Below are 23498 nucleotides of genomic sequence, written 5' to 3'. Positions count from 1 at the left end.
CTTCCAAATTCCTATTTCTGTTGATATTTTGAATGCTTCTCACGAATCACAAATGTTCTTAATAGCATTTAGCGTGGTCAGTCCTTTCCAGAAGGCTTTCAATGGACTTTTCCCACATCCATCAGAGAAATCAGTATCTATGGCATCTATAGCTGTATGAAATGTGTTTCTTAAATATTAAGCCTTGAAAGTTGAAAATGACCACTTGATCCATGGGCTGCAGAATGGATGTTGTATTAGAGGTAGAAAAACAGCATTAATCTCACTGTACCTCTCTGTCAAAGCCCTTGGGTGCCCAGGTGCGTTGTTAGTGAGCAGTCATATTTTGAAACGAATCTTTTTTTTTTTCTGAGCAGTCAGTTCAACAGTGGACTTAAAACATTCAAGAAATCATGTCATAAATAGATGTACGGTCATCTAGGCTTTGCAGTTCCATTTATAGAGCACAGATAGAAGGGATTTAGCATAATTCTGAAGGGCCCTAGGAATTTCATAACAGTAAATGAGCATTGGCTTTGGCTTAAAGTCATCAGCTACATTAGCCCCTAACTTAGAGAGTCAGCCTGTCTTTTGATGCTTTAAGGCCAGACATTGACTTCTCTCTAGCTATGAAAGTCCTAACGTCCACTATGAGGCTGTTTAATCTACATTGAAAATCTGCGGTTCAGTGTGGCTGCCTTCATTAATTCTCTTTGCTACAACTTCTGGATACCTTGCTGCAGCTTCTGCATCAGCATTTGTTGCTTCACCTTGCACTTTTATGTCATAGAGATGGCTTCTTTCCTTAAACTTCATGAAATAACCTCTGCTAGCTCAGACTTTTCTTCAGCAGCTCAACTAATTAATTATTAGGACTTTTTTTTTTTCAGAACAGTTTTCAAGTCACAGAAAAGTTGAGGAAAAAGTAGAGATTTCCCACATACCTCTCCTGCCCTAAACACACACACACACACACACACACACACACACACACAGAGAGAGAGAGAGAGAGAGAGAGCATCTCCTACATCAGATTTCCCAGCGGGCAGGGGAGGAGGGCATTTGTCACAACTGATGATTCGACACTGATACATCATAATTATTCAAAGCCCAGTATGGTCCACTCTTGGTGTGATACATTCTGTGGGTTTGGAAGAATGTGTGGTAAAATCTATTTGTCAATATGGTATCATACAAAGTATTTTCATGACATTGCTCTTGTATTGAAAATACTCTTGTGAATCACCTCATCAGCCTTCCCCCCACCTCTAAATTCTGGCAACCACTCCTCCTTTTACTCATTTCATATTTTTGCCTTTTCCAGATGTTAAATAGTTGAAAGCCTACAGTATGGAGCCTTTTCAGCCTGGTTTCTTTCACTTAGTAACATGCATTTAAGTTTCCTCCATGGCTTTTCATGGATTGATAGCTCATTTATTTTTAGTGCTGAACAACACTCCACTGTCTGGGTATAGTACAGTTTGTCCATTCACCTATTGAGGGACTTTTTTTTTTTTTTTTTTTTTTTTGCTTCCATGTTTTGGCAGTTAGGAATTGCCATGTACAGGTTTCTGTGTGGATGTGTTTTGGGCTCCTTTGGGTATATATCAAAGAGTACCCTTCTTTAAATTTTTAAGTCTTTGCATGAGACCCAAATTATCAGCTCCAGTGCTTTGCTCATTTCATGTTTATTTCTTATACATGATTCTCTGTAGGAATCATCTCAAACCATCAAAGAAGTTCTAACAGTGAGTCTGATATAAAACCATCTGATTCTGTATCCATCACCCTGCCAAGGTTCCTTGGCTCCTACATAAATTTAATTTCTTCTCTCCTAGTGAAAAGCTCTCAACGTGACAGTGATAGTGTAGGAGCCTGTGTGTCTTTCTACCAAATATCCCCTAACATCCTTTCTTTGGGGGTAGCTACTATAATTATATTTATATAACTAATAGTGGCAACAAGAGTAATTTTACTGAAAATAATTAAAAGCTGCTATAGAGTCACTAGGTTTTTTACTCATATCCATAGAAATAGAAATAGACAAATAAGTTTTAGAAACTTTATGTCAGGGACACCTGGGTGGGTCAGTGGTTGAGCGTCCACCTCTGGCTCAGGGCATGATCCTGGGGTCTGGGATCGAGTCCTGCATCAGGCTCCTGTGGGAATCTTGCTTCTCCCTCTGCCTATGTCTCTGCCTCTCTCTGTCTCTCTCATGAATAAATAAATAATATCTTAAAAAATTAAAAAAGAAACTATGTCAACAGATATCCTATGATGAGCATAACAGCTTCTAGCACAAAGCTTGGTATACAATAAACCCTGAAGTAGTGATAACTATGGTTCTTGCAAATTATGCTGTTTCTGATAATGATGATAATTAAGAAAGTCAATAGTGAGGCTCCAGAAAAGTGAACAATCTTTGAACCTCAATTGTTAAAATTTACCCAGAATATTATATCTCTAAGTCAGAAAAGACTGTTTTTTTAAGATTATTTATTCATTTATTTATGAACAACACTGAGAGAGAGACAGAGACTTAGGCAGAGGAAGAAGCAGGCTCCTTGCAGGGAACCCAATGTGGGACTCAATCCTGGACCCTGGGATCACGACCTGAACTGATGGCAGTTGCTCAACTGATGAGCCACCCAGGCGTCCCGACATACAGAATTTTTAATAGCTGTTCTTATGAAGTGTATATTTGGTTAACAGCTAGCTAAATTAATTTCAGCTGGTTTATTACATCTCTGAACAGCTGAGGTGAGTTTTTAAAATGTGTATAGAAATCTAAATATTTGGGAACACAGTATATTAGATAGGCATATTTAAATTTTAGCAGCAAAGCATCTGTTAAAAATTGCTGTCTTTGATGGATCTTATCTAATAAAACTAGAAAATTGCCACAGTGGTTTCTGAAATTTTACCACCATTAGTATATTCATTTATTTCTACATTGGTATCTCCTTGGATAGCAGACAATAGACAATAAGGCTCCCTTTCCAGGGAACTATGTGTGATAGCTATTCCATAGTAGCAATAACTTGTTTTCTTTCTGTATTTTCGTAAAAGAACTCCTGGATCCTTTTTTTTTAAGATTTTATTTATTCATGAGAGACAGAGAGGCAGAGACATAGGCAGAGGGAGAAGCAGGCTCCCCGCAGGAACCTGATGTGGGACTTGATCCCTGGACCTGAGATCATGCCCTGCACCGAAGGCAGATGCTCAACCACTGAGCCACTCAGGTGTCCCCCTTTGTTTTTTTTTAATTGTCTGAAAAAGGAATCAAAAGCATTACTTTCTCAGGGATTGAAATGGCAACTACATACTTTGAAACCACTGAAATCTAGGTATATTTATGAGTTATTTATATATTATGTATTTATAAACAGAGATGGCCTATAAAAATGTAGTTTTAAATATTCTTAGTATTTTTCCCCTAACCTGTCATAATTATCATTGAAGTGAAAAATCTTTGGATTTCAATCCATTTACATAGTTTCCTAACTCTATGACCTTAGTTAGATTAATAACTTCCCTGAACTTTCCTTTCTTCCTTGGGCTATTGTGAAAGTTGGATCTATATAAAGTGTTTAGTACAGGGTCTATGACATAGGTATCTATTAAATATTAGCTATAATTCATACTATTATTATAACTTCTCAGTCCTGTCTTTCTCTTCCTCTTTTCTAATGGCTTTGTGGAAATTAACTATTTCTTACCTATTTCCTGAAAAGTGGGTCAAATTATTCTGCCCTATAAATATTATGCAATGCATATAATACTTTGGGAAATATTAAGCTCTACAAAATTGGTGGTGAACGTAATATTAATTATAATAATCTTGGTTTTTCAAATTTTAATCTTTTTGAAGTAGCTACTTTTCATATTTTAGTATAAAATAATCTGTAGGAACAATGAAGTCTTCCAAATAATGTCATAGTGGCAGAGAAATAACATGAGTATCGAATAAATTAGGTAGACCTTGGCAATTCTATACTCAATATAGCTGAATAATGCTGTTTCTTTGAAAAATTATTTGGTAAAAATGTAATTTCTTAAATTGATAATTCTGCTTTATTAATTTTTCAGTATGGAAAGCACAACTCTGGTTTTTATTTCTTTCAGATCAGATAGGATCCATTTTTTCCTCAAATGTATCCTTTAATGTACTTAGAGAAGTATAACAAGGTATTTCAGTTGAGCTTTACGATTCTAAAGTATATGAATACTCCGGAGAGCCATCCTAGGAGTCACATTTTGTTTTTCAGGCTCCAAATGTGACTTTGAAGCAGATAGCTGTGGTTGGTTTGAAGCAATTAGTGGTGACCATTTTGATTGGGTATGGAACTCTAGAAGTAACCTTTTGGCTGAATTTGAGCAACAGGCTCCACCTAGGGATCATACTCCCAACACAACTGAAGGTAATAAGCAAGGAGAGGCTTTTGTTCACCCTTGGTCAGGCCTGTTAAGAGAAAGATAAGCATTTAAAGCTCTATGTTACTGCAACAAATAGTGTGACAAATAGCTAAATAGTGTCAATTACGTTTATGTTGTTAGTGTGAAATGACTCCTTTAAGGGTGGTGGGGAGGGAGTATAGATATGCTTTTGGCTGAATTCACTTAAATTATTAACTTTTTGCATGATTTTCAACCTGGAGGTAGATACTAGTTTAGTTTTCATAAGAGCAAATTTGACTCATCATATTTATTGATTTTTGATTGTATAGTCTTAATTTTAGTCAGACACAGAGCTTAGTACAAGGTTAAGAGGCAGGTGCCTCAACTCAGTCGGCTAACTTACAATTTGTATTTGTATCTCAATAGGGCATTTTATGTTCATTCTGAAGAAAGCAGAAGCTTGTCACAAGTTGCCAAACTCCAGAGCCCAACGTTTAGCCAGGCAGGACCTGGATGCATACTTTCCTTCTGGTAAATACTAGAAACTGTGGTCAGCTACCCCAGCAACCCGGTGGTTGCAGGCGTACTTCTGCACTTGTTAGACTTTATGATTTGCCCTTGGTTTGCCTTTAAAAATAGGTACTGTTATATTTATACAATTAGCATTTTACTTAGAAGCACATTATCAGTATTTGTTGTGTTCTTTCTTTAGATGAAAGAGACTCTTTCCCTCCAACAGTGGATTATAATTTAATTAACTCTGCCTCCTCTGTTCTAGATGGAACTCCTTGAGAAAGGCTCCCAGGGTCCTGGAGCCAGAGTATGCACCTCAGCAGATAAGCTCTCGCATATGAGCAGCAATGATTACTGCAAGAAATAAAGGCGTCCATTGTAGCTAATTATTAATCAACGGTTGACTGAGTGGAAGAGCCTATAAGTTAAATATTTAGTCTATGCAATAAATCATTTCCATTCCTTGTGTTTGTTCTTTTTCAGGTTTTATGACCATGGTCTGTCAGTGGGAGCAGCTGAGCTACAGCTACATGTGGAAGATTCCAACGACTCTACAGTACTCTGGAGAGTATTGTGTAACCAGGGCAACCAGTGGTCACAGGCCACTATTCAGCTTGGACGCCTTACTCAGCCCTTCCATTTGTCACTAGATAAAGTCAGTCTTGGCATTTATGATGGAGTCTCAGCTATTGATGACATCAGATTTGAAAATTGTACCCTTTCTCTTCCTGCAGAGAGCTGTGAAGAGCCGGACTTTTTCTGCTGTCGACGCAGCAAGGCTTGCATAGAAAAACTTCTGTTATGTGATTTGGTAGATGATTGTGGTGATCATACTGATGAGGTTGACTGTGGTAAGTGCTTTGTTGTTGTTGTTGTTATTATTATTAATTATTATTATTATTTTGGTCCATCGTATTTTTACAGTGGAGATCTTGATTTGTTCACTGTTTTCTAGCCAATCAAGGCAAAGACAGGAAACATTGTTCCAGAGTTGACGACCGTGATGAGTGGTTGATTAATCAGGTTACCGATATTTGTTATGTGGACTTATTAACTAGATACTATAGATAAAGTGCTAACCACAATGACTGAGTTTCAGATCTCATGGAATTTACAGTCTAATTGAGAAGTAGATATTATTCAAATATTGTTTTAAAAATACAAACTGGAAGCTTTGATGGGAGATACGGAGAGGAGTGCGGTGACTTTATAATAATGGTATTAAACTTTCTAAAGGAGATGACTTAGCTGAGATCTGAAAATAAAAAAGTCAAAGCATATATATGCAAAAGCCCTGATATGTGACCGTGTAGCAGATGGAGGCCAGCCAGTGCGGTAGGAGCGAGGAGGTGAAGGAGAGATAGGGTGCAGTATAAGGACAGAAATGTGAAGGAGGCCAGATTTGCAGATATTTATAGTCTATATTAGGAAAGTTTTTCTTCATTTGAGGGTTTTTAAGAAGGAAAGTGGTATAATAAAATTGGCATATTAAAACATGTCAGTGTAGATACAGAGTGATAAGTGGATTGGAGGAGAGTGGATTTGGGAGACCCATCAGGAGGCCATTGCGATAATCCACTGAGGAGGGGTGGGCAGCCTGTATCACAGCGGCAGTGATGGAGATGGAGGGACTGATGTTTGGGGAAATAGTTAGGAGGGACATTTGATGATGTTTTGGCTATAGGGAGCAGGGAGTGCTGTGTCAAAGGTAAGTCTTGAGTTTCTGGTTTAAATTACCAGAAAGTTTATGGTATCTGATGATTGTATACATTTTATAATTTAATAAACCTAGCACCAGGTAGTGCCCATTGCACTTGCTCCTGAAAATGAATCAGAAGCTTATAGCTGTTTTTTACTTCAATTACAAAATCAATCAGAAAAAGAATTTGCATCTTTCTTTGTCCAGAAATAGCAACAATTCTTAAAATTCAAGCTATATGCCTATTACATTGAGAGGCTAATTATAAACCAAAGTGAAGCCATAAAATGCTTGGTGCATCATAGGAAACACTGCATTAAGAAACTTCCATATAAATTATTGTACAGCATGCTGCATATATGTGATCTTTGATACAGTCAGGTGGATTGAAGTCAGAATTACCATGCATCTCATTACACAACTAATTCTTTGAGTGGATATGAATAAAGTTGATAATTTAGACAATGGCTAACATAAGAAGTGTAACTTGTCCCCAAGGTAATTTATTTTTGTGGCTTTAGAAAGCTTTTTCATCTTTCTGAAGCTCTCCGAAGCCCACTCCTCAAAAAAAAAAAAAAAAGCAAATTATCCTTAAAACTACTATTAACTTAGATGGAGTTATGTCAGTACAACTATAATAATCAAAATACTACTTGTGACTAAATATTAGTGAAAGAGAACAGTAGTGGTATCAGAGTGTCAGTTTCTCTCGCAGCTTTCCATATAAATGTGTTCCTGGATTCCATAGAAAGCATTAGGCATCCAGAAATCTATGTTTTATTTCCTAAATCTTCCTACGTTTAGAGATAGGGTTTTTTATTTGAAGGTGGAGCTACGTGCATTCCCTTTCAAAATAGAGATTGAACATACAGTCAATATGAAGACAGGCAATATCAAAATCTGTTGGCTTTAGTGCCAGTTTTATGTCAAAAAACTTAGCAGCTTGACATTCTCCTTCTGCTCCACAGCCAAAGATTGACACCCGGAGAGTATGCTGTGGGTCCCCAGTTCACGTCACAGCTGGGCTTGATTAGTCACAAGTGAGGAAATATCAAACAAAAGCTCATCTCCCATTTGACATTTACTCACTGGGCTCCCATCATTAGTTCTAAGCTCCTGTTCCGTGGTTTTCAAAGACAGATGATTTGTTCTAGCCCGGCTGCATTTATCCACATTTGCTTATATTTATTGTTTCAGAATATTTATTCCCCTTTGGCACCAAGTGCATTTACTAAGATGAATAGTGAAAGGACAGCTGACATTTATATGTTTAAAAAATATTAACTTCGGTGAATGAAGCTAAAATGTAAAACTATGCATTAATTCTAACTCCTGTTCCTTCTACCCAAATAATGCTAAATGTTTTTATTCTAAAAACAAATCCTTGTTGTCAACAAAATGTTCACATCCTGAAAATGACTACATTACTATATTCTGGAAATTGTGGTAGATAAGCTAGGTGACGAGGGGCTAGTCAATCCTTTATAAGTGCTTTGAATTCTTCTAGTGCCTGGAAGGAGTTTTAAGCTTAAAAGCTCCAGCTCAAAGGAGCTGCAATCCAGTGAGAAGAAAAGACTGCCTCTCAGGAGATGCTGCCAAGAGCCCGCAGCACAACAGGAGGCATAAATAGAGAAGGAGAGAGGAGTGAGGTGTTTAAGGCAAGTGGGGAAGGTGGTGTATGCTAAGAAAAGGCTGGCCAGGGACAAACAGGAAGTTAATTTAACTTGGGAAAGGTAAAGCTTGAAAGAAGAGCTTAGATTTCAGTTTGGATTAAATGAGCATGTATGTACAGGAAGAAAATGATAAATTGCCATGGAAGGCAGAAGAATGGTCTTTCTGGCACTGATGGAGGGAAATGTGGAATTGGGGCAAGATGAAACCAAAGGGAGGAGTTTTTCAGCCTGAGGTCTGGAAAATGCTGGCATCAGGATCATGTTGAATACTTGTTAAAAATATGGATTGCTCGGTCCCCCATATCTAACCAGGTAGTGCTGGTATGGAGCTTCGCCATGGAGCAAGCAATTATGCTGTACACATCAGGTGATTCTGAAAGATTGGACTCTATTAAAGTATGACTCTTCAGTTCTGCATGTTAGAATCGCCAAGGGAGATAATGAATTATCTTGATGTTCAACCGCACTATTTGTGGCAGTTCAGTCAACATCTCCGGGGGGGCTGGGGGGGCTCAGTTGGTTCAGCATCCAACTCTTGATTTCGGCTCAGGTCATAATCTCAGGGTTGTGAGACTGAGCCCCTGTAGGGCTCTGTGCTCAGTGGAGAGCCTGCTTGAGATTATCTCTCCCTCTGTCCCCTGACCCCCCTTTTCTCTCTCTAAAATAAATAAATCTTTTTTTTTTAATAAATAAATCTTTAAAAAAATAAATCAACATCCCTTAAGATAAGTTCTGGAACTTCATGTTTTTTGTTTTGTTTTGATTTTTAACATTCACTGGTGATTGGGACATTTGGCTAAGGCTGAAATCGACTGAGCCAGAAGTTTATAGTATTGAGTCAGTCATGGTGCCCTCATCATTTGCATAAAGTTATAGTGCTGGAAATGGTGAAGGATGGGTATAAAAGGCATTTGGAAAATAATGGCTGAAGTAATGCCCCCCCCCAGTCTATAAAATATTATTACTTGATATAAATCTAGGATTTATTCACTTTTTAAAAACTTTTAGTGTCGTATTTAAAAAACATTAAAATCATTAACCTTGGCAGGAGCCAAATATCAACAAGTATTCTTAATCATGTTTTTTGTCCTTAATTATTTTTTTGTTGTTATTTCATGCCAATTTCAGTACCTGAGTTCCAATGTAACTTTGAAAATGGAATCTGTAACTGGGAACAAGATACAGAAGACGACGTTGATTGGACCAGGAAGCACGGTCCAACTTCAACACTTAATACAGGGCCAATGAAGGCTCATACCTTGGGCACAGCTAAAGGACACTATCTCTACATAGAATCTTCGGAGCCACAGGTTTTCCAAAACAGAGCTACTTTACTCAGCCCTGTCCTCAATGCCACCGATGCAGGGGGCTGCACCTTCCGCTTATATTACCACATGTTTGGAAAGCATATTTATAGGCTGGCCATCTACCAGAGAGTTTGGAGTAACACAAGAGACAGCTGCTGTGGCAGATATTTGGGAATCAAGGCAACAGATGGATGAGGAAACGCCTCAATCTTTCCAGCAGGAAGCCTTTTCAGGTATAGATAATGGCTTTCGTAATGTGTATTTAAGATGCATTCAGAATGTCTAAGGAATATGAAAGATCACTATATCCTTGAATTAAAAGCCAGTGGAATTTGGTCAGAGTTATTTGGAAGTACATTTATCATGCAATTAAGGTTGTGCCAAAGCATGTTAAGTTGCTTTCCTCTTTGACTACCTCCAATAATCTGTGATTAAAATTTCTAAAGGTGGACACATGGCATTGGCAGCAGCTACAGGTCCCTCTGACTTTAAGTCATTTTTCTCTTGAAATAAAAAATCTGGAGGGAAAAAGAGTTTTGCACAATATATGGTACTCTGCCAAATGTTCAGGTTCTAAAATCTGTGATTTTTAAATATTCCATCAGACTTTTCCACCTTTTATAGGTAAGCAGCAGAAATTCGAGAAGGGTGCATGCTGTGTTGGAGAATCACACAGCTACTCTGGGGCAGAGCCAGAGGTCTAGCTAGGTCTCCTCACTCCTGCTGAAATATTCTTTACTGTGATTCTCACCTACCTTCTCCTAAAAGGAAAACTTGGGGGCAGCCCGGATAGCTCAGCGGTTTAGCGCTGCCTTCAGCCCAGGGGCTGATCTGGAGTCCCGAGATCCAGTCCCACCTCAGGCTCCCCGTGAGGAGCCTACTTCTCCCTCTGCCTGTGTCTCTGCCTCTCTCTCTCTCTCTCTCCTCTCTGTGTTTCTCATGAATAAATGAATAAAATCTTAAAAAAATAAATAAAAGGAAAACTTGGAATGGTGGGTTTAAATGCTTACGTGGCTTTTAAGATTTTATGAAGGCAATTTCTATTATCTCTTGGATTCCCTTAGCAATTCCCTGAAGTGGGTAAGTCAGGATCTTTTTTATCAGTTTTACAAATATGAATAAAACATTTGGAGAGGTTGTTATTTATATCTGGCCAAATAGATGGTGCACAGCAGGATGGGGGCTTGGAATGGAATCTGCAGTTTCCAATTAATTCACATTCATTCCCTTTCTAATATATCATACAGCCTGTCATGTGTAGGAGGGTCGAATATTCTTTTTCTCTTTGCTCCAATAGATCTAGATGTAATATACAGGGAGGAACTCCTTACCACTCCTGGCTAAACTTTTTTTTTTACATGTACTGAATTTCTCTGTTCCCTTATTTAAAGCGCTGTTTCAACCTAAATATCTTGAGAGCCATGATAGAGGGGCGTCTGGGTGGCTGCATCAGTTAAGCATCTGCCTTGGGCTCGAGCCATGATCTCAGGTCCTGGGATCCAGCCCTGCATTGGGCTCCCGCTCACTAAGAAGCCTGCTTCTGCCTCTGCCTGCCACTCCTCTTGCTTATGCTCTCTTTCTCTGTGTCAGATAAATAAATAAAAGCTTTTTAAAAAGCCATCATAGATATACGTTGTATATGACTCACTAAAGAATACATTGAAAAGGGTGATTTGTCCAGATAGACACAGGCGGAAATTATGAGAACTAGTCTGCTATATGTAGAGTGTTATTTTGCTGTTCAGCCATGTGGCAGGTGCATGTAATCACAAGAAATGAAATGGAAGGAAGGTTCTTCGACTTTTATTTAATAATGGATCACCCACTTCAAATTTAATCAGATGAATTGTAAGTTGGGTCAAACTAGTATCCTTCTGATATTTACTCAAGAGTTGGTTGCCAGGAGAAAATCACCTTGGCAAGGGAGCTGTTTCGCATTCAGATGAACAGAGAACTAACCAAGGAATCCTTTAGTTATGAATCAAAAATATAGAAATTGGTGTGTGGAACCAATTTTGGGTTATACATGCAGTACTCTGTTTTTATCCAATGGTTCTTCTAGGCTTTATTTTTTTCCAATGACATTCAGGCTTGAGAAGGTAAAATCAGATTGTGCTTGTGGTGTAGTTAAGATAATAAAAATTGGGTCCAATTTCAGCGACCAGAGATATTCCTTCATTGAATAATAAGTATACAGAGTTGTGGTGAGAGCAGAAATAACCAAGATTTTACTTAGCTGTGATATTGTAGGTGAAATTAGCTAGTGTCAGTCCAGCAGGTAATGTGCTCATTAAATGTTTGTTTAAAAGAAAAATCCAAGGATTTTTCAGGAGCTATGTATGTATATATAGTTGACACACAAGGTTACATTAGCTTCAGGTGTACAACATAGTGATTCAACAAGACTATATATATATATATATGTTTTTTATAAATATAAATATATATATATATATTTTTTTAAGACCATATATTATACTATGTTCACCACAAGTGTAGCTACGGCCTGTCCTGACACACTGCTCTTACACCATCTTTAACTGTATTCTTCACGCTGGGCATTCATTCTTATGGCCTACTCATTCAATAACTAGAAGTCTATATCTCACACTTCCCTTCACCATTTTGCCCAACACCCCACACTCCTCTCCTGTGACAACCACCAGTTAGTGGTCCGGATTTATGCATCTCATTTTGCTTTTTGTTTGTTTACTCATTTTTAAAAACTTCCACTTAAGTATTTGTCTGAGGTATTTCACTTCACACGATACCCTCTAGGTTAATCCATGTTTTCTCAAATGGCACACCTCCTCCTTTTTATGGCTATATGATATTCCGTGTGTGTGTGTATGTATATACATAATACTTTCTAATCCATTTGTCTATTGATGGGCATTTAGTTTGCTTCCATATCTTGACTATCACAAATAATGCTGTGGTAAACATATGGGTGCATTCATCTTTTCAAATTAGTGTTTTTGTGTTTTGGGGGTAAATAATAGTGCATTATTGGATCATAAGATATTTCTACTTTTAAGCTTTTGAGCAACCTCCATACTCTTTCCACAGTGGCTGCTCCTCTTGCATTCCCACCAACAGTGCAAGAGGGTTCCTTTTTCTATATGTCCTGCTAAAACTTTTTGTATCTTGTATTTTTGGTTTTAGCCATTCTGACAGGTTTATAGTGATATCTCATTGTGGTTCTAATTTGCGTTTCCCTGATAATTAGTGATGTTGAACATATTTTCATGTGTCTGTTGGCCATCTATATGTATTTGGAGAAATGTATGTATGTCATTTGCCCATTTTTTAATTGGATTGTTTGGCTTTTTTGGTATTAAGTTGTATAAATTCCTTATATATTTTGGATATTAATACTTTATTACATATATCATTTGTACATATCTTCTCCCATTCAGTAGGTTGTCATTTTGTTTTGTTGATAATTATATTTGCTGTGTAAAAGCTTTTTATTTTGACGTAGTCCCAATAGTTTATTTTTGATGTTGTTTCCTTGCCTCAGCAGACATATCTAGAAAAATAGTGCTATGGCTGATGCCAGGGACATTACTGCCTGTGCTCTCTTCTAGGGTTTTTATGGTTTCAGGTCTTATGTTGAGTTCTTTAATCCATTTTGAGTTTGTGTGTGGTGTTAAAAAGTGGTCTAATTTCCTTCTTTTTCATGTAGCTATCCAATTTTCACAGCACCATTTATCGAAGGACTATCTTTTCTCCATTGCATATTCTTGCCTCTTTATTCATAGATTAATTGACCATTTAATCCTATGTTTGTTTCTGAACTCTCTCTTTTGTTCTTTTGATTTATGTGTTGATTTTTTGTACCAGTACCATAGTTTTTTTATTAGTACAGTTTTGCAATATATCTTGAAATCTGGAACCATGACACTTTTAGCTTTTGTTATTCGCTCTCAAGATTGTGTTGGCTATTCAGTCTTTTGTGGTTTCCTACAAATTTCAGTATTATTTATTGTAGTTCTTTGAAAAATACTTGGGATTTTTCTAGTTCCGTAGACATGTTAAATTGTTTATTGGAGCTTTATTTTGATTCTTGAGGTAGGCTGATATCCCTATATATTTCTCTCTTAGAACTGCTTTTGCTGCCTTCCCAAAATTTTGGACCATTGTGTTGTCATTTATATTTGTGTCTATGCATTTTGTTATTTCTCCTTTAATTACCCTGTTGACTGTTTGGTAGTATGTTGTTGAGTCTCCATATATTTTTGACATTTTCACTTATTTCTTGTGATTTATTTCTAGTTTTATAGCATATGATCAAGATATTTATAATTGCCATATCCTCTTATGGATTAATCCCTTTATTATTTTGTAATGACCATCTTTGTCTCTTGCTACTCTCTTTGTTTTAAAGTCTGTCCTGTCTGATATAAGTATTGCCATCCTGGACTGTTTTGTTGTTGTTGTTGTTGTTGTTGTTGTTGTTGTTTTGCTTTTCCTTGTATGGTGAATTTTTTTTTAATCCTTCATTTTCAATCTTTATGAGTCTTTAGGTCTGAAGTGAGACTCCTGTTGGCATCTTTAGATGGATATTGTTTTTCTTTTCTTTAATATTTTACTTATTCATGAGAGATAAACAGATAGAGGCAGAGACATAGATGGAGAAGCAGGCTTGCTGTGGGGAGCCTGATCCAGGACTCGAACCCAAAACCCAGAGATCATGACCTGAGCCAAAGGCAGATGCTCAGCCACTGAGCCACCAACGTGACCCCAATGGATATTGTTTTTCTTATCCATTCTGCCACCCTTTTATCTTTTGATTAGAGCTGTTAGACCATTTACATTTTTTTTATTTTTTTAACCCTTTATTTTTTATTTTTTAATAATAAATTTATTTTTTATTGGTGTTCAATTTACCAACATACAGAATAACACACAGTGCTCATCCCGTCAAGTACACCCCTCAGTGCCCATCACCCATTCACCCCCCACCCCCGACCCTCCTCCCCTTCCATCACCCCCAGTTCGTTTCCCAGAGTTAGGAGTCTTTATGTTCTGTCTCCCTTTCTGATATTTCCCACACATTTCTTCTCCCTTCCTTTATATTCCCTTTCACTATTATTTATATTCCCCAAATGAATGAGAACATACAATGTTTGTCCTTCTCCGATTGACTTACTTCACTTAGCATAATACCCTCCAGTTCCATCCACGTTGAAGCAAATGGTGGGTATTTGTCGTTTCTAATGGCTGAGTAATATTCCATTGTATACATAGACCACAGCTTCTTTATCCATTCATCTTTCAATGGACACCGAGGCTCCTTCCACAGTTTGGCTATTGTGGACATTGCTGCTAGAAACATCGGGGTGCAGGTGTCCTGGCCTTTCATTGCATCTGTACCCTTGGGGTAAATCCCCAGCAGTGCAATTGCTGGGTCGTAGGGCAGGTCTATTTTTAACTCTTTGAGGAACCTCCACACAGTTTCCCAGAGTGGCTGCACCAGTTCACATTCCCACCAACAGTATAAGAGGGTTCCCTTTTCTCCACATCCTCTCCAACATTTGTGGTTTCCTGCCTTGTTAATTTTCCTCATCGTCACTGGTGTGAGGTGGTATCTCATTGTGGTTTTGATTTGTATTTCCCTGATGGCAAGTGATGCAGAGCATTTTCTCATGTGCATGTTGGCCATGTCTTTGGTAGCATGGCAGGATACAAAATCAATGCCCAGAAATCAATGGCATTTCTATACACTAACAATGAGACTGAAGAAAGAGAAATTAAGGAGTCAATCCCATTTACAATTGCACCCAAAAGCATAAGATACCTAGGAATAAACCTAACCAAAGAGATAAAGGATCTATACCCTAAAAACTATAGAACACTTCTGAAAGAAATTGAGGAAGACACAAAGAGATGGAACAATATTCAATTCTCATGGATTGGTAGAAATAATATTATGAAAATGTCAATGTTACCGAGGGCAATTTACACATTTAACACAATCCCTAACAAAATACCATAGACTTTCTTCAGAGAGTTAGAACAAATTATTTTAAGATGTGTGTGGAATCAGAAAAGACCCCGAATAGCCAGGGGAATTTTAAAAAAGAAAACCAGGGATCCCTGGGTGGCGCAGTGGTTTGGCTCCTGCCTTTGGCCCAGTGCACGATCCTGGAGACCCGGGATTGAATCCCACGTCAGGCTCCCGGTGCATGGAGCCTACTTCTCTCTCTGCCTCCCTCCCTCCTCTCTCTCTCTCTCTCTCTCTCTCTCTCTCTCTCTGTGACTATCATAAATAAATAAAAATTTAAAAAAAGCTTGTTTAAAAAAAAATAAAAAAGAAAACCATAGCTGGGGGCATCACAATGCCAGATTTCAGGTTGTACTACAAAGCCGTGGTCATCAAGACAGTGTGGTACTGGCACAAAAACAGACACATAGATCAGGGGAACAGAATAGAGAACCCAGAAGTGGACACTCAACTTTATGGTCAACTAATATTCGACAAAGGAGGAAAGACTATCCACTGGAAGAAAGACAGTCTCTTCAATAAATGGTGCTGGGAAAATTGGACATCCACATGCAGAAGAATGAAACTAGACCACTCTCTTGCACCAGACACAAAGATAAACTCAAAATGGATGAAAAATCTAGATGTGAGACAAGATTCCATCAAAATCCTAGAGGAGAACACAGGCAACACCCCTTTTGAAGTCGGCAACAGTAACTTCTTGCAAGATACATCCATGAAGGCAAAAGAAACGAAAGCAAAAATGAACTATTGGGACTTCATCAAGATAAGAAGCTTTTGCACAGCAAAGGATACAGTCAACAAAACTAAAAGACAACCTACAGAATGGGAGAAGATATTTGCAAATGACGTATCAGATGAAGGGCTAATTTCCAAGATTTATAAAGAACTTATTAAGCTCAACACCAAAGAAACAAACAATCCAATCATGAAATGGGCAAAAGACATGAACAGAAATCTCACAGAGGAAGACATAGACATGGCCAACAAGCACATGAGCAAATGCCCTGCATCACTGGCCATCAGGGAAATACAAATCAGAACCACAATGAGATACCACCTCACACCAGTGAGAATGGGGAAAATTAACAAGGCTGGAAACCACCAATGTTGGAGAGGATGCGGAGAAAAGGGAACCCTCTTGCACTGTTGGTCGGAATGTGAACTGGTGCAGGCCACTCTGGGAAACTGTGTGGAGGTTCCTCAAAGAGTTAAAAATAGACCTGCCCTACGACCCAGCAATTGCACTGCTGGGATTTACCCCAAAGATACAGATGCAGTGAAACGACGGGACACCTGCACCCTGATGTTTCTGGCAGCAATGTCCACAATAGCCAAACTGTGGGAGGAGCCTCGGTGTCCATCGAAAGATGAATGGATAAAGAAGATGTGAAAGGGAATAGAGGGGAAGGGAGAAGAAATGGGTAGGAAATATCAGAAAGGGAGGCAGAACATGGAAAACTCTTAACTCTGGGAAACGAACTAGGGGTGGTGGACGGGGAGGAGGGCGGGGAGTGGGGGTGACTGAGTTGTGGGCACTGAGGGGGGCACTTGATGGGATGAACACTGGGTGTTATTCTGTATGTTGGCATATTGAACAGCAATAAAAAATAAATTTTCATTAGAAAAAATGAAAGAAAGAAAGAGAAAGAAAGAAAGAAAGAAAGAAAGAAAGAAAGGGAAGAAATAAAGAAAGAAAACAAAGAAAGAAAGAAGAAAGAAAGAAAGAAAGAAAGAAAGAAAGAGAAAGAAAGAAAGAAGAAAGAAAGAGAAAGAAAGAAAGAAAGAAAGAAAGAAAGAAAGAAAGAGAAAGAAAGAGAAAGAAAGAAAGAAAGAAAGAAAGAAAGAAAGGGAAGAAATAAAGAAAGAAAAGAAAGAAAGAAAGAAAGAAAGAAGAAAGAAAGAAAGAAAGAAGAAAGAAAGAGAAAGAAAGAGAAAGAAAGAAAGAGAAAGAAAGAAAGAAAGAAAGAAAGAAAGAAGAAAGAAAGAAAGAAAGAAAAAGGGATCCCTGGGTGGCGCAGCAGTTTGGCGCCTGCCTTTGGCCCAGGACGTGATCCTGGAGACCCGGGATCAAATCCCACATCGGGCTCCCGGTGCATGGAGCCTGCTTCTCCCTCTGCCTCTCTCTCTCTCTCTCTCTCTGTGTGACTATCATAAAAAAAAAAAGCAGTGGTTAATTTTTCGGAATAACTTTAAAAAGGACATCAGAATTTTATGCTTTTCCAGAATTTCCTGCCTTATACTGAAATACAACATCCTTATTTCTAATGGTTCAGTTTGAATTGCTATGCACAGCAAGGGACAAGAGGCCTAGGGGCCGAAAGCAAGACCGAGGGTAATTCAGGAGTGTCACAACCCTTCCAGGGACAAGTACCAAGTCAAAAAAAGTGTTTTTCTTATCTCTTGAGAAGAGATGAAGAAATGAAACATCGTAAGTATGTCAGATGGGTTTTTTGTATGATACACTAGAAAACAATCTCTGAAATTTTATTCCAAGCTTTGTACACACTCCTTCAAATACTTCATCCACTCGAAACTAGCTAGGAGCTCAAAAGTATATTTGCTTGAATGCTAAGTGACCTCAACAGGAGCTATAGTCAGGGTGCCACCACCCAATTTATGTGACTGATAAGTTTTAAAAGGGGCAATATGAGAGTTTACAGACATCGATAATAGCTTCAAATATGACTCGCATATGTAAGGAAACCTTTTAAGGTATCTTAACCGGTCCAGAAACCCAGACAGTTAGTATTCTGTTTTCCATTTTCGTTTTCATTAAATCGTCCTCAATCAGCAATGTGACTAAGATAAATAGACAGCAGTACACGAGATAAAAATAGGAAGGCTCCTCAAAAACTCTCCTTAAATTCTATGCATGATTCATATTCAGCTTGAAAACCATTAGTTAAGAATGAAATAGCCAAAGATTCTAGCATATGAAGTGTGATGTATACCAACTTCTTAACCCTACAATATAATGGTAGGAAAGCTAACTCTGAAACCAAAACTCCATACCTAAAATAATTAGTACCAATACTTAGAATATAGCAAGATTTATTTTTCTTCCATTGTCTCTTACTTTCCACACAATAAGACAGGACATTATCAGGGTTGCCTGAACTATGTATGAAGTCAAGTCTATTTTTTTCTATCTGGCTATCATTCATAAAAACAAAATTCAAGGTTCTATTTACTTTATTTTAAAAAATATATTTTATTTATTTATTCATGAGAGACACTGAGACAGAGAGGCAGAGACGTAGGCAGAGAGAGAAGCAGACTTTGTGCAGGGAGCCTGACGTGGGACTGGATCCTAGGACTCCAGGATAATGCCCTGAGCTGAAGGCAGACGCTCAACCGCTGAGCCACCCAGGCGTCCCTCTATTTACTTTCATTAATTCAGCTAATAGGAGCTTTTGGGGGAATGAGAAGGGTACTTAGTGAGAAAAAGAGAGAAAGATAACGGTTGTGCTTATGTGTCCCGGAGAAGTAATTCTCTTCCTCCTACTACTCCATATACTAGAGTTACTATAGTATTCTTTTCTCATGTTTTAAAGACTACTATTCAGCAATTTAGGGGTTTTAAGGATTTATAACCTCCAGTCAAAATAGTATTTCATCTATCAATTGTCATTTCCATATTGGCACTAGCTCCTAGTTTCATTCACAAAACTAGGGTTGTCAGGGCCTTAATGAGGCAATCCTTCTGCCTCCATCACCCCACTGGTTAGGCCTAACATATGCCTACCCATTCAGTTCTGAAACCACCTGCAGAGAGGAAGTTAAATGAAGAAAAGTAAAGCATCACACTGTCACCATCTTTAGATAAGCTCTAATTTTACCCAAAGGAGAAAACTTTAACCACGATAACAAAGCTGGCAATGACCATGATTAAATGATGCCTGTCATTCTGTCCTACCCCTGGGAGCTGCTCTCCACCCACTCCCAGGTGATGGATGTGTTTCTCTTGGTACACTGGGTTTAGATTGGCAAAGGAAGCAGATAGTTAAATTCATCAATCACCAGAGTGGGCAAAGCAGTATTTGATCTGCTCTGGAGAAAGGATGGGGACCTGAACAAAACTCATTGACAGCACAAAACCAAGGTCATCTCCCAGTACCACGAATACATCAAAGCAGGCTCATTTAGTCTCAAAGTGTGAGTCACAAATACTAAGCCTGGAAGAGATCTTAGAGAACCTGAAACCAATCCATTGACACACAAATCAGAGAATTCCCTCCCTCCACAGCAATAAAACAAAACCAGACTCCATGACTCAGCATTTGTTATCCATACTCTTGAAATTTGTTATCTATTAGATGTCAATGTTCTGAATTCCAAAGCTATACCCAGTTACTGATTCCACATGGTATATACTTCCTGACCAGTAAATCTACATGAAAAAAAAAAGTTTAAATGTGAACAAATTTGCTGCTTATATCAACATGAAAAACAAAACAAACAGAATCCAACTTATCTGTCAACCCCCTCTTTTTTTTCCTTTTCCAAATTGCTTTTTAATGCCTGAAATTTGAAAACCAACAGCTACTTCTACAGGCTTTTTCAAGGCCCTGAAAACAATGACGTACTAGTAAATCTCTTATTAGTATCCTATAGATTCACAAGCTCAAGAAAACTCAAGATGACAGGTTTCATGAATATTTTCTTTCAAGAACTTTATAGTTTAACCATCCCATGAAAAATAAATCTCCTTATTATGATATCCTGCTAAAGAGATAGACCCAAAAGTGTGTCCCTTTGTACAAGTATGTACTTCTTAACAGTGGCCACAAAGGAACAATAGGCATACAAAACCAAATACTATATTTCCAAATATCTGAAAAGAAAAAAAAAAGAATCATACCACCGCCTATTTTGTTCTCCTCATTACCTGTCACTCTTTTTTAGGGATAAATGGCCTGATGATTTTCTTACAATAGTTCCACAGCTTAAAGCAGCAAAAAACATTTAAAATTTTTTTAAAAAAGCAAAAAAGTTATGATTTCAAAACAGAAATGAGAAATTCACTTTTGTTATTTGAATGTGTGCTGCATGGAAAATCATTATGATCCTTCCACTTGCAAATGTTTCGGACCCTTCGGTAAATATGTGTTTTCTAATTAAACAGTAACTCTCTGTTTAAAATAAAAATTGGTATGATAGGTCCATGTCCATTTTCAAAAAGTGTATTTTTCAATGACATCCAAGATAGGTCAGCATTTTCCCACTACTGCAAAAAACAGCAATGTGTATCCTCGACGCAGGTATTACAACACATAAATACACTGTTGCCCTGGCTCTCCCTCTGGTTCCATCTACTCTCTTGCTGTGCAACAGCTATAGCATAAAAAAGCCTATTCTCACACGCTTTTGATATTACACTATTTAATCACATACAGCTGTGGCTTACAAGACTGCTACAAAACACAATTTTAATGTAGTACTCGAAGCCAATTGTGGATAAACATCAACCATTTACTCCAAATAAGAAGTCCAACACTACAAAGATTTTCTTTTAAAGAAAGACTGGTTTTCTTAGAATTTGGCATGGACGTAATTGTGACTGAGCCCTCTCTCTGCCAAAAAGACTGATAATGTCAAAAAGGATTGTGTAAAATCATATTAGTGCAATAATGACGCTTTCCAGAATTCCTGGAGCCAGAAAGACCTGAAATGAACTTACATCCTACTTCTCTTCTTTTGTCTCCCTCCCTGCAAATCACCCCTACCTCCAACCCTCTAATAGATTTAATTACTTCAGAGAAATAATTTTGATTTATAATTCTATTGTTCTTTTCCCAAACTGAGAGAAAGCGAAAGGAAGCTGTTAGGAAGATACTGTTAGAACAAATTGACATGAGGTTTCTTTTGAATTAAGAATGATTCTGGAGAGAAAGACAACAACAACATGAACTTTTTACATAGCTCCTCCTTTTAGCTAGGCACTAAACTTAGTACTGTGAGAACAATGGCTGCATTATAGAAAAGACAATTCCAAAGATAATTTAATATGGGGGAGGAGGTAAAGAAAACAGGACAACTAGAAAGGGAGAGTGGCCCCTTGTTACTATTTTTCTCTTATTCAAAACCAATTAAAATTGTGTACATTCTCAAATGAGACAAACAAGATTTATCATAGTTTCATGCTCTCATATTACCCCCTGAAGCGAAAGACATATTTGGAGTTGTACCTCAAGGTTCTATTGCTGGACAATTTTTAGAAAACCAGTTTTGTATGTTTCAGCCTTTCAAAGGAAAACAGAACTTGGGAGTTTTCAAGGCTGTTTTAAAACTGGCAAGTTACCAACTCTGGCTATCAATGCAAATCTGAGGCAGGAAGTACTAAGGAAATCCTAAACTCTTTCCCTCCCTCTGAAGGATTTTCTACATTTTCATGTGCAAGAAGCATGTTAAGGGGTTGTCCTGTTTTGCTTTTGAAGGATCTGTACATTCACATCTTTGAGAATATCCCTTGCCCCATAGGAGCCTCTCTCTTCCTTTCCCTACTCCTTAGTCCTTCGTGTTTCAAGTGTTTGCTCTCTCTATGGCACAATCAATCGGGCTCTAGCTAGACTTTGAGAGATGAGCAGCTGTCCAGGCTGCAGATGGTTGGAAACTCAGCCTGAAGTCAGTGTGCAGTTGATGAGTTACTCCCTATACCTGACCCCAACTCCAACTTCACACCAGGTTCTGAATACGATCTGAGTACCAGCAGCCAGAAAAACTCTGTTGGGTCCCACAGATCTTTCTGCAAGATCTTCAGGGGAAGCAGATGGTCCAAGGTGGGAAAGCAGTAGGCTGATGGAAAAGCAGCATGAGTAGAAACCATGCCCTGGATCGGTAGAAACATCGTGACCCGGTCAGGGTAAGGAAATGGAAGGAAGGACTAGCTTGCTGTGTGCGTTTGGATGCATTTTAAAGTTTTGGGGAGGTGATAAAGTTTTCCAGATACCACACATGAGGGAAATATCTTTCTCAGCAACAAAGTATCAATTCACCAGGCTGTGACCATGTTTTACTCTTTTTTAGCCTTCCTAGTTATGATTAAGTTGCCTTTCCAAGAAACCCTCCACAAAATAACTCAGATTGCGATTCACCCTGGGTCTCACAATGCAATAGCAACAGGTTGCTTGCTTTGAATGGGCTATAACAAAATTGCTGAGAAATATTAGGTTGTGACTCAATCAAACGTGATTATGGATATTATCATTAAGCTAATGAGCTATTTTTTGGTCCCCTTTCTCTAAAGTTTGCTGATTATCCTGGTGGCCTTCAAAGAGCAAATTCGTTTTGATGAAGATTTTTTTTTTTTTTTAAATCTGGCTATGGCTCTTATGTAAGTATTAAAACATGTCATCAAGATTGCTTCTTTTCTGCTCAATCACAATGTTTCTTTTTTAAATTGCTTCTTTTAATAGGGGGAAAAATGGCCAAAAGAAAATTGACAAATGACAGCTTTTAATGCAAGGTCTTGGAAAACATGCATCCTAGAACAATACCGCTACAAGATAGCTATCAGCTAGTCATTGGGTTTTCATTTTACTTCTATGTACATTTATCTAATATAATAATTTAAGCATTTGGAAAATTATTCAAAGGGAGAGAAGCATAAGTAACTTATTTCTAATTTCTTTTTCTTTTTAAGCAACAAAGGTAGTGAATTAGTTCTAATGTGATGGGAAAATAAGAGGATCAGAGAAAGCAGGGAAGTGCCCCAAGTTTTTCTAAAACTTTAATTGCATTGGAGGAAAGGGAAACCTTTCCATTTATTTAGACACCCTACTCTCATTTTGTTTTATCATAAGAAAAGAGCAGCTGTATCTAACACACACATTTAAGTAGAAAGAAAACGTTCAGTATTTTGTACTGTCTGAATAAATGCAATGATACACCTTGAGTTCTTTAAGAACCCCATAAAG

The 23498-nt window shown here is 37.9% G+C and overlaps 1 protein-coding gene and 1 long non-coding RNA gene across 3 annotated transcripts in view; one reads left to right on the top strand and one right to left on the bottom strand.

Moving 5' to 3' along the window:
• LOC144309455 (uncharacterized) overlaps positions 1 to 23498 on the bottom strand; it is a 41361-nt gene that overhangs the window by 13338 nt on the left and 4525 nt on the right. The gene's annotated exons all lie outside the window — the stretch shown is intronic.
• Positions 5238 to 23498, top strand: part of LOC144309464 (MAM and LDL-receptor class A domain-containing protein 1-like) — a 40924-nt gene continuing 22663 nt past the window's right edge. Inside the window, exons 1-3 of the mRNA XM_077890537.1 lie at positions 5238 to 5268; positions 5328 to 5741; positions 9391 to 9802. Coding sequence (XP_077746663.1) covers positions 5238 to 5268; positions 5328 to 5741; positions 9391 to 9764 — 819 coding nt within the window. The 3' untranslated portion in view covers positions 9765 to 9802. The remainder of the gene's footprint in view (positions 5269 to 5327; positions 5742 to 9390; positions 9803 to 23498) is intronic.

This window comes from Canis aureus, unplaced genomic scaffold (genome assembly GCF_053574225.1).
Source record: "Canis aureus isolate CA01 unplaced genomic scaffold, VMU_Caureus_v.1.0 NW_027326411.1_RagTag, whole genome shotgun sequence".
Taxonomy (NCBI): Eukaryota; Metazoa; Chordata; class Mammalia; order Carnivora; family Canidae; genus Canis; species Canis aureus.
This window is presented reverse-complemented; position numbering and strand designations above follow the sequence as displayed.